The 17,411-nt window shown below is 32.5% G+C and overlaps 1 protein-coding gene across 3 annotated transcripts in view; it reads right to left on the reverse strand.

The window, feature by feature from the left end:
• Positions 1 to 6,077: 6,077 nt before the first annotated feature.
• The window catches only part of Exo84 (exocyst complex component Exo84), a 56,518-nt gene continuing 45,184 nt past the window's right edge, over positions 6,078 to 17,411 (reverse strand). For all 3 annotated transcript variants that reach the window (XM_076499252.1, XM_076499250.1, XM_076499251.1), the window contains 3 exons: positions 13,059 to 13,284; positions 12,195 to 12,385; positions 6,078 to 7,956 (listed from right to left, as the gene is read on the reverse strand). In XM_076499252.1, the coding sequence (XP_076355367.1) occupies positions 7,750 to 7,956; positions 12,195 to 12,385; positions 13,059 to 13,284 (624 nt within the window). In that variant the 3' untranslated portion in view covers positions 6,078 to 7,749. The remainder of the gene's footprint in view (positions 7,957 to 12,194; positions 12,386 to 13,058; positions 13,285 to 17,411) is intronic.

Below are 17,411 nucleotides of genomic sequence, written 5' to 3' on the forward strand. Positions count from 1 at the left end.
TTCCCATCCGCGTCAATAATCCAGTTTCTTCCAAATTCCAAAACTGCACAAACTCGGCAGTGAACAAACTGATTAAGAATCGTGATCTGAAGATGTGAAAGATTTCTTTATTAGTCACTTCTACCTTAAGTTTTAATAGCAAAGCCGCCTAATCTGTAACCCAATAATATACCTTAAAGCCTCAACTTAAGCCTACAAACTCCCGAATACCATTTATCTTTATTTACCATCCTACATCTTTAAAGTCGTTCAACTTCAGTATCTTCACTGTCGATCCCATAACTTACAATTTTTAAAAAGCACCAACTTGCCAGTTACAGACACTATAAAAACATTTGTAAAAAATATTTTATTAATCCACAAAATCATCGATAAACTTATCCCCAGACAGAAATGAGTCACCTGTCAATATGTTAACCCCACAACATCCATATATGGTTCCAATGGAAAATTTAAAATACACTTGTTTTTCATTTATTTGCCTCTCAATACGCCTGATATACTGTTTGTGGTAAAACGTGCAACATGATACACGTTGGTAAACGAGTAGTCACTCATGTAATCGTTCTCGAAAACATCTCTCTTATGTAAGAAATAATGATGCTAAAAAACCCACAAGTAGACAGTTTAATGACCCTTCACACTGCATGTAGTGCAAAGAGAACCCCTGAAAAAAGTTTGATTTTTAGATTAGGCACCGTTAATCACTTTGGAATGAACGAAGCTCTCTTTCCTTTCCATTTTACCTCCCTACACTTTATTTCACTGAAAATATGTCTACAAGTTTTTGTCCAAAGTGCGCGCACTTTTTTCTCTCAAGGTCATTCCCTTTAGTCACACACGTTTGATACTTACCTGTTATTTTCTTTAACTGAGCAGTCGTTGTCCACACTGTCATTTATCGACCTCACAACAATATAAACCAACTGATACCCATTCTTACCTCCGCTACAATTCTTCCCATCCGCGTCAATAATCCAGTTTCTTCCAAATTCATATATCAACTAGAGAGCAGCACAGAACAGAAAAGTTTAATGAGGCCTATTTTACTTGTTTTGATGTTAAGCACCAAACTACACAATGGGCTATCTGTGTTCTGCCCACCACGGGTATCGAATTCTGGTTTCTAGAGCTGTAAGTCCGAAAATACAACGCTGTGCCACTGGGTGGAGGGGAAGCTGTTTGCAAAAGTGTTCGTACCTCATTCGTCTTCGACCTCGCAAGTCGAAATCGTAAATTTAGTAATGTTTTCAAAATATGTCACTTGACGAAATGATTTGGTTTGAATTTCGAGTGCCTTAACCACATGGCTCTGCTGGGCCCTAGAGAAACGGAGCATAAACCCACAACTATTGAATTTTATATATAAAAAAAAAATCTGGATACCCTTTTCCTTTCTACCTTTAAGTCTTTGTTAGCTATTACTACTGAATTATCTGTTTCTTTTTTGTCATGAAATTAAAATCGAGAATATTTGTTTGAAAACAAATGAAATCAGTAAATGTTAGTTTTATTGTCTCTGCAGAGAAACAGTTTTTCTTTTTCAATTTACCGGCATTCTTTCAATTCTCAACGGATTGATTTTAAACTTGATAGGGTTAAACCTTTTGTCCAATACGTGATATTTATTCAAACGCATTTGTTAACAGTAGATACTTGTTTGTTTGTTTTGGAATTTCGCACAAAGCTACTCGAGGGCTATCTGTGCTAGCCATCCCTAATTTAGCAGTGTAAGACTAGAGGGAAGGCAGCTAGTCATCACCACCCACCGCCAACTCTTGGGCTACTCTTTTACCAACGAAAAGTGGGATTGACCGTCACATTATAACGCCCCCACGGCTGGGAGGGCGAGCATGTTTGGCGCGACGCGGGCGCGAACCTGCGACCCTCGGATTACGAGTCGCACGCCTTACGCGCTTGGCCATGCTGGGCCGACAGTGGATACAAGAAGGCCCTAACAGTAAAATGTACCTGAATATTTTTTGTTTGTTTATTATTGAGAAAAAAGTATTTTGTCCTCTTTACACTATTCAAAAAGGCTTGGAATGTTTCGCTGCATTTAAAGCGTCCACCATTTAAGGCTTTTATTGCACTTTCCAAGTGCGATTTTATTGTTTGCACAAGACTTTCTATCACTGTTTGGCGATAGCTTTGGCTTTTGTACAATATTTCTACCTGGAAGATAAGAACTATTGTAAAAGATGAATAGGGCTTCAAAACCTGTGCAAAGCAATTCTATGAAAACTTTAAAATAATATTTATGTAATTTATAAGTAACGAAAATGTTTTAAAATTGAATAATTCTTTGGAATTAAAAACAAATCCACACAATCGGGGTCCGGCATGGCTAAGCGTGTTAAGGCGTGCGACTCGTAATCTGAGAGTCGCGGGTTCGCATCCAGGGCGCGCCAAATATGCTCGTCCTCTCAGCCGTGGGGGCGTTATAATGTGATCCCACTATTCGTTGGTAAAAGGAGTAGCCTAAGAGTTGGCGGTGGGTGGTGATGACTAGCTGCCTTCCCTCTAGTCTTACACTGCTAAATTAGGAACGGCTAGCACAGATAGCCCTCGAGTAGCTTTGTGCGAAATTCAAAAATCAAACAAACCACACAATCGGCTATCTGTGCTCTACCCACCATGGATTTAAAAATCTGGTTACTAAGAGTGCAAGTCCTCAGACATGCAGCTTGTGCCACTAGAGAAGGTGGTGAGGGGAACTCAAAGTAATTAACAGAAAGAAAAAAAAAACAGCTCCCTAACGCATGCTATATTTGATTGAATTCTATTAAAATATATTACTTTTCACTCTTTAAAAACAATTATCTGAAATTCCAGAACAGTTTATTTTTCCCTAAACCCCCTGTAATGACTTTCATAAAATCCGAGAAATATTTTGAAAGCATACCCTAAACCATTATATGTCATCTCGATCTCAATTTAAAAATTGAACAAGGTCCAAATGTTCATAATAATATCCATCCAGTAAAATGAGTTTTAATAGTAAACAAATACGTCAAACATGTAAGCAAATGAAATAAGTAAAGAAAAAATAAATCATTATGAACTAATGTTCAACGTAAATTCCTTGGCTTATTAATTTGCTTAACATACATTTTAATTTATCTGGAAAGTTTTCTTTTTTTTTATTATATTTGGATGTAAGCCAGAAAAATTGTATATACTACATTACTTTTTATGTAATACTAAAATCTCGCAAACCAGATCTAAAAAAAATTATCTCCAGAAAAAATGCATTTAAAACCATGAAATATTAGCTTATTTCTCAATATTATTAAATGCTTGCAAAAAATTAAAAAAATGATTAAATATTTATTAACACAAAGTTTTAGTTACGTCTGTCACATTACATTAATTTACAGAAATTTGCAGTGTATCAGCAGACCATTTTAACAACCCTCTTCATAATTAGTTTTATAGCAGGTGGAATAAAACTTTCTACATTTTTTAATATACATTATGTATTATCATGCAGTAATTGAATTCTACTTTCTAAAACTATAAGATAGAACTGTGAACCGAAACTTTATTACATATAAATTAACGTATTTTTAGCACTGTTCCCTGAACATCAATCTACATTTTCAATAAAAGAGAATCTTAACATGCAATGATGATTTCTGTTAATACCATTAAGGCTGTTTTTGAAGAAAACCTGCAATATAGCAAATCACACGTAATGTGAAAATTACTACATCTATTCTAGATATCCTGAAAATTTAATGGAAAACGTTACCTAACACACTGAAGAGAAACATGAATAGTAACAATTTTTAATTATGATATTAACCTTTCATACCAAGTGACATTTCTATGCCTTCTTTGAACAAACTCAGATATATGTTTGTCTTCACACTTTAAATATTATCACTCAAAAATATAGGAATGATCATTTAAAAAATGAGAGTTCTAATTTGGCTCGACCTCTTATGTTTGAGGTATGCCTTGAATACTGATATGAATCTTCCTTGCTACGAATGTGCCTACGATATAATTTTTAAGTACATTTTTCCGAGTCCAGCTGGGTTACAACTGAACAATACAGGATGGCCCGTAAGGCCCTATCCATCCATATGTTATTTTTTTATATTCAATTACGCATATATTATAAATTTCTTCTTTTTTTTTTCAGAGAAATATGGCCGATGTAAGCCCATTTACACTTGAAGAGCGTATTGTGCATAATATTATGCAGCGAGAATGAGGGACAGCACACATATACACTGGATACATAAGATATATGGATGGGTATGGACTTACGGGCCACCCTGTACGTGCATACGACAATCTCATATGGAATACGCACACGACTCTTTATATAGAAATCTACACTGTATTTGGATCAACTTGTTAAAAGTTTCATGTAAGATACTTGGGCATATATCTGTTGTGTACATTCAAATGTTTCTGCATTTGAAAAGGCTATAAATTATGATGAATAATTTATCTTATAATATCAGTCGCATAACTTAGAATTTCTCATTAGGCCTAACTAATTTATTTTCAGATTGTGGCTGAGACAGTCTGGGCATATTATTTTTTCAAATAAAATGTTGCAGTATAATTCTAATAATATCCAAAACTATTAAACTGTGTGTGTACAAATTAAAATGCTTTTCTGTGTATTATGCTGTTGAAATTTGAATTAAATGCTGAAGTACTAAAAGCTAATAATACTTTTACTTCGTACAACCTCCTACTAGCTTTTAGTATTGAAATGCGACATTAGAAATAACTATTTACATCAGTACTATAACTTTGATGTAGTCAATTACATTAGTTTTAAAACTAAACTAATAGTTTAGGCTACGAAATGTTCTAATGATATTTACTTATTGTCTCTTCTTTTAACAGAAATATTTTAGCTTATAAGTATGAATTTTGTTTAAAACTGCAACACAATTTCTGAAAAATTATACAATTAATTTTAATCTGTGGGACGAAAACTAACAACTTGAACAACAAAACTTTTTAACTGCAAGCATCCACTTAATAACTGGAAAGCAATCCCATTAAAGATGGTAAAATATTTTAAATGTTTAATAACAAACTAAGTCAATAATGTCAAATTTGGGGAGTGTCAGGAAACATGCAGTCTGAAGCAGCAACTACAATTCAAGCATTTATGACCCTTCTTTGTTTTACAGAAATAAGGATATATTGGGTAGTACTTTCATTGTATTGAATGTTATATTCTGGCTATACAATTTTCTCAATATGTGATAATGCTGGAATAAACTGAAACATACTTGAGAAATTATTGAGCAACCAACTTAAAGATAATGTCATTGTTGTAGTGGAGAGTAAAATTTTATCCCGTAGAATTCGGGTCATTTTGTGAAACCAGCAAGTGGCTAAACAAAAGATTAACTAGCCAGACTGTTGTTTTGTACCATCCCTGTCTGAAAGTAATATTTACAAAGCAAATGTTCTACAGTTGAAAAGTATTGCTTAAGAAAAAAAAAAGAGGGGAACATTTATCTATAAAGTTAGTTAATATTCTGTCAAGAAAAATTACTTTGTCTATCACATTTGTAATGACAAAAATCCATTATACATCAATGCAAGTGGAATGATTTAGAGGTTTCAGGACACAGGCAGTGTTATTAATGTATATATGTTAAATAGTTGACAGGATTATCAAGTTAACTTCTTTTAAATCACTGAAACATAAAACAAACATAAACATCTCTGGCTGAAGGTGTGTTAACTTGCGTTCTTTTTTGAACATTTCAAACAGACCATTTGGAAATGCAGACAAATTTGTGAAGGAAATTACAAAGTTTCTGTATACCAAATGATGGTGTTTAAGAAAAAGTTAAAGATAGTAAGTTTTATTAATATAAACTTCAAGATCTCAGATTTTATTTCTTATTTCAATAGTACTTTAGAAGACAGATCATATCTGAACATAAGTAGTAACAACAAAGATGTACTACAACAGTTTTAGTTTGTATTTCTGGATATGTTGTTTGAGGAAACAAAATTGGAATATGGTCAAATGATGGAGGTTATATGTAATGTTGATGATATAATTCAATATCTGAAACTTATAGAGGTAGTTTTAACATGACTAACCAAGTTTATTATTGATATATAAAGTATGACATTAAAAGTTTTCAAACATTTATTTTCAATGTCTGTAAAGACCTATTTTTGGCCTCAAAAATCAAGAATATTTATTCAGGTGGTAGTAAAAACAGAGAAACCTGTTGATAATATCGATCACTATGGTGGTGTGACTTCTCAGAAAAAAAGTGTTAAATTTAGGGCAAACATTCTATTAAAAACTACTCTAAAATTATGAACAATTATTTATGATAGAAAAAAAAAAAAAACTTATCACTGCTTCAGATACATAAGGTTTAGCTACATTCAAAAATCATGAATTTCCTATGTATTCTAATATACTTAACATAATTTTATACCCAGAAGATGTACATCACAATGTATCTGAATATACTTAGAATAATTTTATACCTAGAAGATGTACATCACAGAGTAAAAGTGATGAATTTAAAGAATAATAACATTTTATTTTAATGATGTTTGGAGTCTAAATCAAACTAAAGCTTGCCGTACTCTTCACATCTTACAAATTACCATAACTCAGTAAATTCCACCTGTTCTTGATTTTTTTTATATTTTTATCATTGTGTACATGGTAACTAAATAAATTGCACTAAGTTTTTATCTTTAACACTAAGTACTATTAAAAAAAGCAGACATCATATATAACAGTTTCTTGCTCTAAATATTCACAAAATATTTTTAAATACTGATAAACAAATAGTAACTGCACTTTCGATTGTACTGTACTGAACAGATAAATGCTGTGTTTAGTTGTGTTACAGATGTAATGTATGAAATATATATAGGGCAGTTTGCAATCTTAGTGGCCCCCAATATTTTAAATTATAACCTATTACAAGTTAGCTCCATCTGTTATTTCTTAACCTTTTGCTGTTCAGCATAAAGCTAAACTATTTTCTGTAATACATTCATTAGCAAAACTTCAATCATTGCACAATATCTTAAAATAACTTATAACTAATCCAGGCAAGTAAATTTAAAGTGAAGAAAATGTTAAAAATTACCAAATCTAAATTAACTTCAACTTCCCATCCACCATTATACTGTAAACATTCTGTACCTTTTAAAGTTTATCACATCTCACTGGCACTTCTCAAGTAACTAAATTAACCTTTAGGCTATGAGCTATGAATAAATACAAGTATCTTATATATTTTCAAACAAGTTATTTATTGAATGCATTTTTGCAGTTGTTCTTCTGTATGTATTCATGATATTTGTGCTAACAATTACTTTATCCTTTGTGAACATCTAGCTAACTGGTTAAAACAACACTCCACAACCACATAATCATATTATGGCATTTTGTAATGATAATGTATGAAGAACAACACTGCTCTTATATTGTAAATAAATCATGCTTTTTCTTTAAGATAAAAAATGACCCTTAGTACTTGAACTGCTTGGTATTAAAAGGTGTTTGGTAATTCAGCTTTCAATAATTATAAAACTGAAATTAGATGGTTAGATATAGTTTTAACAATTAAGCTTGTATTCATGTTATATTAAATAAATGAAAAATGCATGTATGAATTCCAATGATATAATGACTTCTGGACTTTATCAGAAGTGTTTCTTTTCTAGTAAATATAATATGGTATTTACACTATAACAGTTTAACAAAAACAGAGAACAAAGTTACAGATATGCTACAGATGAATATTTGGTTACAGAAGACTTTCCCAATGAACTGCTCTCAGAGGCCCCACCAATTAGCCGAGGAAGTTCAACATGAAGTTCTGAAAGTTGACGGGAACCAAATCCAAGTTTCTCTTCAAAACGGTGTTCTGCTAATGTCAATAGTGTTTCAAGTAGAAAAGTGGCATTCTTCTGAATAAACTTTACCTAAAAATATAATAATGACACAGATTATGAACGGTATTTGTAATTATGACAGCAAGCCAAAAATCTTGAAGATAATTTCCTGATGATTTTAGCCATGACACTATTTAGCCAGAAAGCCACTAGTGACATCAGTAAAGGAACAGTCTTTTCTCTTGTATGGCAGCTAAACTCTAGTGTTTTAAAAAATAGCAGTTGATCTCAAAGTCTGTGTGTAGTAAAAAAATTGCTTTTTGGTTTTGGTTAGGAAAATAATTCCTCATTATATTAAAGTGTCAATTTATCAAAAATTCCTACATGACTTCCCCCCCTCCATTTTCTCTCACACTTGTGTGTTTTCTGCTGTGCTGTAAATTTTTCACGTCAGTGTCATCATATACTTTGTAAACGTTTTACTAAATCCTGCAGATACAAAAACCTGTCTGCATTAATCACTCTGTGTTTTCCTTGTGCAATATTATCAGTTTATTCTAGCATCATCTCTTTATTTCTATGATTTTATAATTATTCATTAATTTCCAATAGGTACAAGTCTTTAAAAGTTCATATAATTTTGAAATTTCTCCCATAAAATACAATAAATGGATATGTGCTTACAATGTAAACTCTGTTCGATGCATCTTTAATAAAACGAACTATATATTTAAATTAGACTATCAAGAGCATACAAATGATATAATAATTAAGAATTTAAATAAGTGTTGCAGTATTGATATCAAATTTAATGAAATGTTTTAATAAGTATGTAATTTATTTTTCTAGCACATTCAACATTCTGCTGAATACCCATATGAATAACTCAACATTGAGTTAGACAATAATGGAAAATGTATTTAATAACTTTTATTGTTATATTTGCTAATCATCATTGGCTTCATAGCCTGGAACTCAACTTTAGAATGATGTATCTGCAGCTCATGAATCAAGGTTTTAAAGGCAAGGCAAAGCTACAAATAATCACATAATTATATATTAACTGTAAAAGTAATATTTAATTATCCAAATTAGTCAAAATTGGCATTGCACAGGAAATTCTCATCAACTCATGTAATTAATACAGAGGGACAATAATCAATCAATTACCTATAAGTATTGATTAATGTTATGTAAAATGATTAATGAATCAAAATTATGATTCAGTTGTTTAATACTACAAAAATAATTTAGTTTGATCAATAAGTGCCACAAGACTCATGAAAATAATCAATTAATTGAACTACTGCCTTCATGTTTGTTTATCAAACCCAGAACTACACGATGGACAATCTTTGCTCTGCCCACAACAGATACTGAAATCCAATTTTTACCATTATTAGACATCTCATTAAAATAATGGATTAGTTTTTTGTCATCTTTTGAGAATGATCTATTAATGAGATAGATAATTTATGAGTAAGCAAATTACACTAATCAGCTAGCTCTACCAACTGATAAAGTTGATTGTCATGTCACTTTAAGCTTCAACAAAAGTTATGGTTTCAGTAGTGTTAACTGTTTAGACATTAGTAAATTAAAAAATATAAAATAATTCTTAATGGAAAATGGTACAGCAGAAATCAAGTGGGAAGGATATAAGACTAAGAAAGATCTGTAAATATCATAGCTCTAATTTTGTTATATTTTGGTTTTCTCTCGTAGATCAGCAGTGGGCTTAAAATATGGGTTTTGATTTCTGCATTGGGTAAAACCCATTGCTTAAGCTTTGCATTCAAACAAATACACTAAATTAATAAAACAGTCACAGTCCAAGCTGGAAATGATCCAAATTTCAAATAAAACATTCAGTATTTTGAGTTTTATTTAAAAGCATGAAATTTTGCAGAATTATTTTGACTAAAGTATACAAGTGCAGTTTCCATTTCAGCTACATATTTACAAGGTAATTTATGCTAACCTGATCTTTATTAGATGATGGTGTGAGAAGTGCAGAAGTATTATGCTATGTGTATTTTACACCAGGTTCAGTAAAGCTACTTAAACACGTGGATGTATACTTCAAAACCCCTGTGTTAATTACCTTAAAATTATCATGCTTGTGTTATATCTGGACTTTGAAAAGTGTATTTTTGAGTTTCATTATACTAAGGTTTTCAAAGAAGGCTTTAAGTTCTCATAAGTTCTAGTAATTTAATATAAATATCTTATTGTGCCACTTCAGTAAGCTACAATGAGTATTTGTCCTTGGCTATTCCAGTTGAAAAGTATCCTATGAAAGTTAGCATAATAACATGTGTTTGCCATTGCTTGATATCTTTAATAAACTACATAATGTTAAACTATTCCCAAACATTCATAAATCATGGCTCAACCTGTTTCTTTAGTTAATTATTTGTTTGTTGTTTTTTTATTAAACTCACCTCAAAATGTAAATAAAGTAGAACAGTAAAATATATTTCTGTCAAACAAAGCTAATGTATATTTTCTTTACAATATGTTATAAGTGCATATTAGTAAAGAATGAATGAAATCATAATAGCAATAACTGATCAAATAATTAAGTTGGTAGAATCTTTTAATGTATAGTGTGTGTGTAAAACATTTTAATAAAATGTAAACAAATAGTCTTACATTCCAACAATGTTATAATTACTTACAACATGATTTCATAATTATATACTTTGAACAGCACTTTTATGTAAAGATATTACACTTTTGTTAAAAACATATGAAAAATTTTATACGAAAAATAACTTAAACTTGTCATTTGGAAAATAAATTCCCTAGACATTTTTGAGCCCTAGGAATCAGCAGGGAAATAAATTCTCTTCAACAAAAAGATCATTAGTTAGGGGGCACGATTAAAAAAAAAAGTGACAAAAAGTGAAAAGGGTGGATCTTCATGAAACATACTGAACAGTTCAAAAGAATAAATACACTTCACTTTAACAAGGGTTAAATAACTCCCAAGGATATAATTACAATGAAATGAAAATTTAAATGCAAGATTGCATATCCAGAAAAATATGTCAATTAGCTCTCTTCTAGGATTGAAAGGTTAACAATGATGCCAATATTATGTTTTTCTAGGAAAAAAGACAAAAAACATTGAGCCCTTAAAGATAGCTTGTATTTTTAAAAAATAACTACTGACAAGAACAATAATATTTTATTGCAGTGAGCCTGTTTGGTTTGGAAAAAACAGATAAGAGTGACAAGGGGTCAGAAGTAGAAATAGTGAATTGCTGAAAATACTAGAACAGTAACCAACTGTCTGATTTAAACACATTAGTGACTGAAGTCTTAAAGTTTGTAACAAGAAATATGCAAACAAAACACCTCGTAGCACCATTATCTGAAGAGTATTCATTAAGGTTAATATAAGTAGGTGTTTAATCTTTCAAATTACACACCGTTTTTTGTATGCCACTCAAACATCAGAGTGAATAACATTATGTTCGTGCTCTTTAAAACACTCAATGGCAGAAACTGACCAAATGAACTGGGTGAAATTACTCATTCTCAATGTAAAATACATAAAAAAAATGTCAGCATTAATTAGTGTGATAAAGCATGACACTAACGGTATTGTTTGTCTACACTTTTATGTGGCCTATTAGAGTTAATTAGAAAAATATGTTTAAAGAGCTAATAGAATCCCATCGGTTCAAGAAGACTTTAGTTACTGCAAAGAAAAGGACCTCAAAATCTTCTCAATTATTCAAGGTCAAAAGTTAATGAAATAAGTTACAAGTTGATGAAAGATAACAGTGTTTCAGTTAGTAGCTTGTAGTCAAACCAAGAATAACTGAAATGTATTTAAACCTATTTTCCAAAGAACATTTAGAAGCCTTTTAAAATAAATATTTTCTCACTATTTTCATCTCACTTACATAGTAATAGTTTGGAAAACTATGCACCTATAATGATTATAACTGATAAGAATCTTTGGTGTTTCTACAACACAGTTAACAAGTATCAATTTAGCAGAACCAATTTTCGGTGACAAACTACCAAAATGCATGACACTTCACCAATGCTCAAGGTTGTTTTCAGAAAAGTTTGATTTTTTAAAGTTCTTCTACTTTTAGACTTTGCAATGCAAAACAAATATCTTGAATACAAATTCAGTCAGAAGCAGTTATTAGCCACTATAACTGTTTTCACAATTTACAGGATGTCTTACTGCTTAGGCATACCAATTTAGTGAACAATGATAGTTAAAAGAAAATGTGAGTTACAGTAACGTTTGGAAAAAAAACACAGTAATAACTAAACAACAAATTAGGGAAAAAGTTACTTACTTCAGATTTAAAAATTTCACTGTTAAGTGAAGCTTCCACATGCCGTAGTTGTGCCCTGAAAGTGACCACTAAGGAATCCACAATCAGTTTATTTGAAGTAAGGGTATGTAACTTCAACAAATCATCAAGAAAATTTAAGTAGGATTTACTGAACATTGTTGTGTTGCTTGTCAATGCCACCCAGCATTCATCTAAACAAAAGTAATGAAATTTGTACCTCAATTGCCTATGTGAAATTTTCTCTGAATTACTGCCATGCCAGTTGATAACACAACAATCATCAACATAAATGCTTGATAATGTAAAAAAATGAACTTAATACTGATTCTATAGCTCCTTTCATTGGCAATACTAAATTTCACACTGATATTGTATAGTACAAAAAGTCTGAAGTCCTCAGTATAGAAACAGAAATGTCTGACTTGTCCATTAATATCAAAATTGTCTTTTTAATCAACTTGTGCCTTCACATAATTCTTTCCAGTTCACTGGGTAGTTTTAGGTTAATTTATAACACAAGATGTTAATTTACAATGTGACTGAAAAGTTCTAATTAAATCTAATTATTCTTCTAAATTCTAGAATCTAAACCTTGTATTTAATTTTAAAAGCACTTATTGATAATACCATATGGTAAAATAAGTTAATATTTTGTTTCTCAATTACTAAAGTGTGTTTAACACAGTTTGATAACAAATAAATTAGAAGTAAAAAAGTTTGTCTACTATAGCTATTAGTATACAACATTTATATGTAAAGTAGTAGCTGCTGGGGTCTTCACCAATTTGTGAAAGATCAAAAAGTGTCCTCTTAAGGAATTAATATATGTCAGTTATTTTATGGAAAAGAAAAAGTAAAAATTACCATAAACATATCTATGAATGCTTGCAATACCAATTTCTGTCATATCTTCAACAAACTTGGAAATTCCTGCCTTGTTTTGATGATTCTGTGGTCGCCACTTATCTTCTGCTGCTCTCAGCTTGATTGCTTCCAACATTTTATCCCGACTTTCTGTAATTACTCTTTCAACATCAGCCTGCAGAAGGTTGCTCAAAACAAATAGAATGTCCAGCCCAATCTCAACAAGCTAAAAGTTTAACATACATTAAAATAAAGAAAAAAAATAACTTCAGAGCCTAAAAGAAAACTTACTTTGGGAAATATCCACAAACACTGACAACACAAAAGAAAATACTGTTAGATATATATATATATTTATTTTAAAGACTTCAATGTACTTTATGACTCTTCTGACACAAACCACTAACAGCAGGACTTACAATTATGAAGTATTTGGTTTTACAGATTAATCCAAAATATATCACCATGTTAATGTTTGGGGTCTTATTTCTGTAATTTTTAAAATTTAAATTCAAGGATAAGTAGTAACATTACAATAAAGATACAAAAATCATGCATCATTTTTAATTTATGAAGATCAGTATTCAAAATCATGAACTGTTATAAGTTCCAGCTTTGTTAAAAAAATATATACATTGGGCATCAATATTACAAACAGTATAGTAGTTTAAAACATTTGTTTCATACATTTTTGAGAAATAAACACAAAGCTTTTCTTAGTCTCAATCCAATACAAACAAAAATTAATTTAAAATCACATAATAACAGCTTAATTTAAATTAAAACACATTCGATATGAACAAGTACACTAATATAAAATAATCCCTCTTCATTTCTACTTTATGAGACTAACTTTCACTCACTATGTGCATGATATTATTTACAAATAACTAATGTGATAAATTAGCTAAACATAATGTGTAAGAATTCACATGGTGATTATAAATGAAATCCCATTTTTAAAATGGTTATCTTAAAAACTACTTATCTTGGTTGATTTGGTGTTTTATGGCACAAAGCAGCTAGGCTATCTGCGCCAAAACATTCGGTAAAAAGTTAAAATTAAATTTAGTAAAATTCATAAAAGGAAATTAAGGTAAAACAAAATAAAGTTTAAAAAAAACATAAACAGTATAAAACCAATGTTTACATCTAGTGTACAACATTAATACAAGTTGTAAAGGGCTTTCTGTAGCATAACTGTAATTATCATAACTCGCCAAGAAGACTAACAGGTAAGTACAAAAACCACCATCAGTCACCTGAAGTTGGCCTTTCCAGTCCTGGTTCTGAGTTATTTGACATTATGATCAATTTCAAAAGTTATGAAACTTTTAAAAGACTTCTTGCAAAATTTTAATAATAACTCGCCAAGATGACTAGCAGGTAGTTCAAACAGCAGTGTTAGTCACCTAAGTTTGCCATTCCAGTCCTGGTTTTGAGTTATTTAACATTACGACCATTTTCTAATTTGAAACTGAACTAGATGGACTTAGATTCTTAAAAGGGAATCACATAAAAAAAGACAATGTATAAATTAAAAAACTTAAATTGCATCAAAAAGATTAATGGCCTTATAAAATTAAAACATTACCAAGGTGGACAGTGTCACCATCACCAATAACACTGTCTACCGTTAGGACAAACCTTGGGACAGAACATGTTTAAAATGGTGCCATTGTGAGTCATAACGATGGCAGGAAAGCAAAATGTGGCTTATTGTGACCTGAGTGTTACATAGACTATACACTGGTGCATCAGTTCCAGATAAAAGAAAACGATGAGTTAAGAAACTGTGACCAATGTGTAGTCCAGTTAGAACAAGTTCATCTTTCCGATTCTTACAGAAACAAGACGGCCAAAGTCCAATATAGGGTTTTATTTGAAAAACTTATTTTCACATTGCTCACTTCAAGTCGACTGCCAACTGGCATGGAGCTGAGCGTTGAATACAGGACCATAGTCCATGTATGGAACAGGCACAGCATTGATAGTGCCAGAGCAGACAGATTTAGCTGCGATGTCAGTGAGCTTGTTCCCGTGAATACCAACATGGGCTGGTATCCAGAAAAGCTGGATAGAAGTAGATGTTAAAGAGAAATGGGCCAGTCAGTTTTGAATATCAGCAAGAACAGGATGTAAACTAATGTGAAGCAATTCCAGGGGCAGTAGAAAACTAAGCAGGTCAGTATAAATAGTGCAGTTTGAGTATTGCTTAGCTTCTATGTGATCCAGGACAAGAGAAATGGTGTACAGGTCAACAATGAACATAGAAGCTGTAGAGGGGATTCTGCCCTCAACCACCAAACCACAACAAACCATGGTAGAGCCCACACAGTCACCTGATTTCAAATCATCTGTATAAATAGGAATGAAAAGATGGTTTGAAAGATGTTCAGCAAATAGCAAACAGTATTTCCTGTCAGAAGTGTCTGCTTTTTTCAGATGATTTAAGGATAGGTCACATTTGAGGACTGTAAGAAGCCATGGCAGGATCAGCTGACCAGTGGATACAGCAACATTATCCAAGGACAGACCCAATTCATCCAGCTGTGCCTGGATACAAAGGCCACAAGGAGAAATGGCACATCGTCTGTTCTTAAAATGCATTGCCCAATGACAAAGGAAAACACAACCCCAGGTGGGATGCTTTGGTAAGGAACAAAGTGTGGAAGCATATAGTAAAGACAGCTGCAAACAGCAGAAGTGCAAAGAAAGTTCATGAGACTCTATGAACTGGGGAAGTGCAGAAAGTCCCAGTGCAGAGCTGAAGTCCTTGATGATGAATGGAATTCAGCATCTTTAAGGCTGAGGATCTGGCAGAGCCATAGACCAGTGATCCATAGTCGAGTTTCGATCAAATAAAAGCACAATATATCTCTAGCATAGAACATAGATCTGCTCCCCAATTGGTGAAAGAGAGGACATAGAGGCTGTTCAGTGCTCTTGCACACTTGACTCGTAGCTGCTTGATGTGTGGTATGAAGGTCAGCTTACAGTCAAAGATAAGCCCCAAGAACTTTGTCTCAGGGACCACAGGCAGCACAAGTCACCAATACGGAGTTCAGGATCAGGATGAATACCTCCCTGGCAGCAAAAGTGTATGTGAACAGTTTTAGAGAGAGAGAAGTTAAAGCCATTTGCTGTGGTCCATTTCAGTAAACGATTGAGGGCAGTCTGTAGCTGCTACTCAATATACCTCATGTTTGACGACTGACATGAAATGTGAAAGTCATCGACATAAAGCCTGTTTGCAATAGCAAGAGGGAGTTGTTCAGTGATGACATTAATCTTTATACTGAAAAGTTCCTGTAGAAAAGAATGGGAAAATGTTGAGCCCACATGAACTTGGAATCTCCTGTCCATTAAAAAAAATTTTAAAAAATGGGCAAATGGACGTAACCCATATATATATATATATATATATATATATATATATGGAGCTCTTGCAAAATGCCATACCTCCATGTTGTATCATAAGCCTTCTCAATGTCAAAAAATATTGATCCAAGATGTTGTTTGAGAAAGGCTTCTTTGACTGACATTTCAAGTCAAATCAGGTGGTCCACGGTGGAGAGCTCTTGTCGGAAACCCCATTGGGAGGAGGTTGTTTGATTCGAGAAACCAAATGACAAGCATTAACCATCCTACCTAAGGTCTTACAGGGACAGCTCATCATAGCAATTGGACAGTAGCTTGAAGGAATCTTTGGATCCTTCCTAAGCCTTGCACCAGGCATCAGGAAAAACACTCTCCTGCCAGATCCTGTTAAAAACAATCAGAAGAATATCAAGAGAAGCAGGAGATAGATGGTACAGCATTTCATAGTGTACATCATTAGGTACTGCCAGACCAATGAAGGGCCAGTTTTTGTTCCACCAGTGTAAAGGGACAATTATAGTCATAGAGACAATCAGCTCAAAAGTAAAGAGATGATCGCTCTGCCTGAGTCTTGATGGCCAAGAAGGTAAAGGAAGAAGCAGAAGTGCTAGATACCTGGCAAAAGTTTTCACCTAGAGTATTGGTGATGCTCTGGGTATCAGCTACTTCCTGGCTATCAGAGAACAAGAATGAGAGGGGGACAGAAGTATACTGCCCACTGACTTTTCGAATCTTGTCCCACATTACTTTGGAATTGGTGGTAAATATGCTGGTTGTAAATTTAATCCAAGATTCCTTCTGGCTTTGACATCTTACCCACTGAGCATGTGCATGGACCTGCTGGAAAGCAATGCAGTTCGAGAGTGTGGGATATCTATGGAAAGTATTTCAGGTCTGTTTTTGAGCCTTCTGTGCTATGTGGCAGGCAGAAATCCACCACGGACAAGGATATAGTGAAAAACGTGTCGAGGT

The sequence above is a fragment of the Tachypleus tridentatus genome, chromosome 4 (assembly GCF_004210375.1).
Source record: "Tachypleus tridentatus isolate NWPU-2018 chromosome 4, ASM421037v1, whole genome shotgun sequence".
NCBI classification, from domain to species: Eukaryota; Metazoa; Arthropoda; class Merostomata; order Xiphosura; family Limulidae; genus Tachypleus; species Tachypleus tridentatus.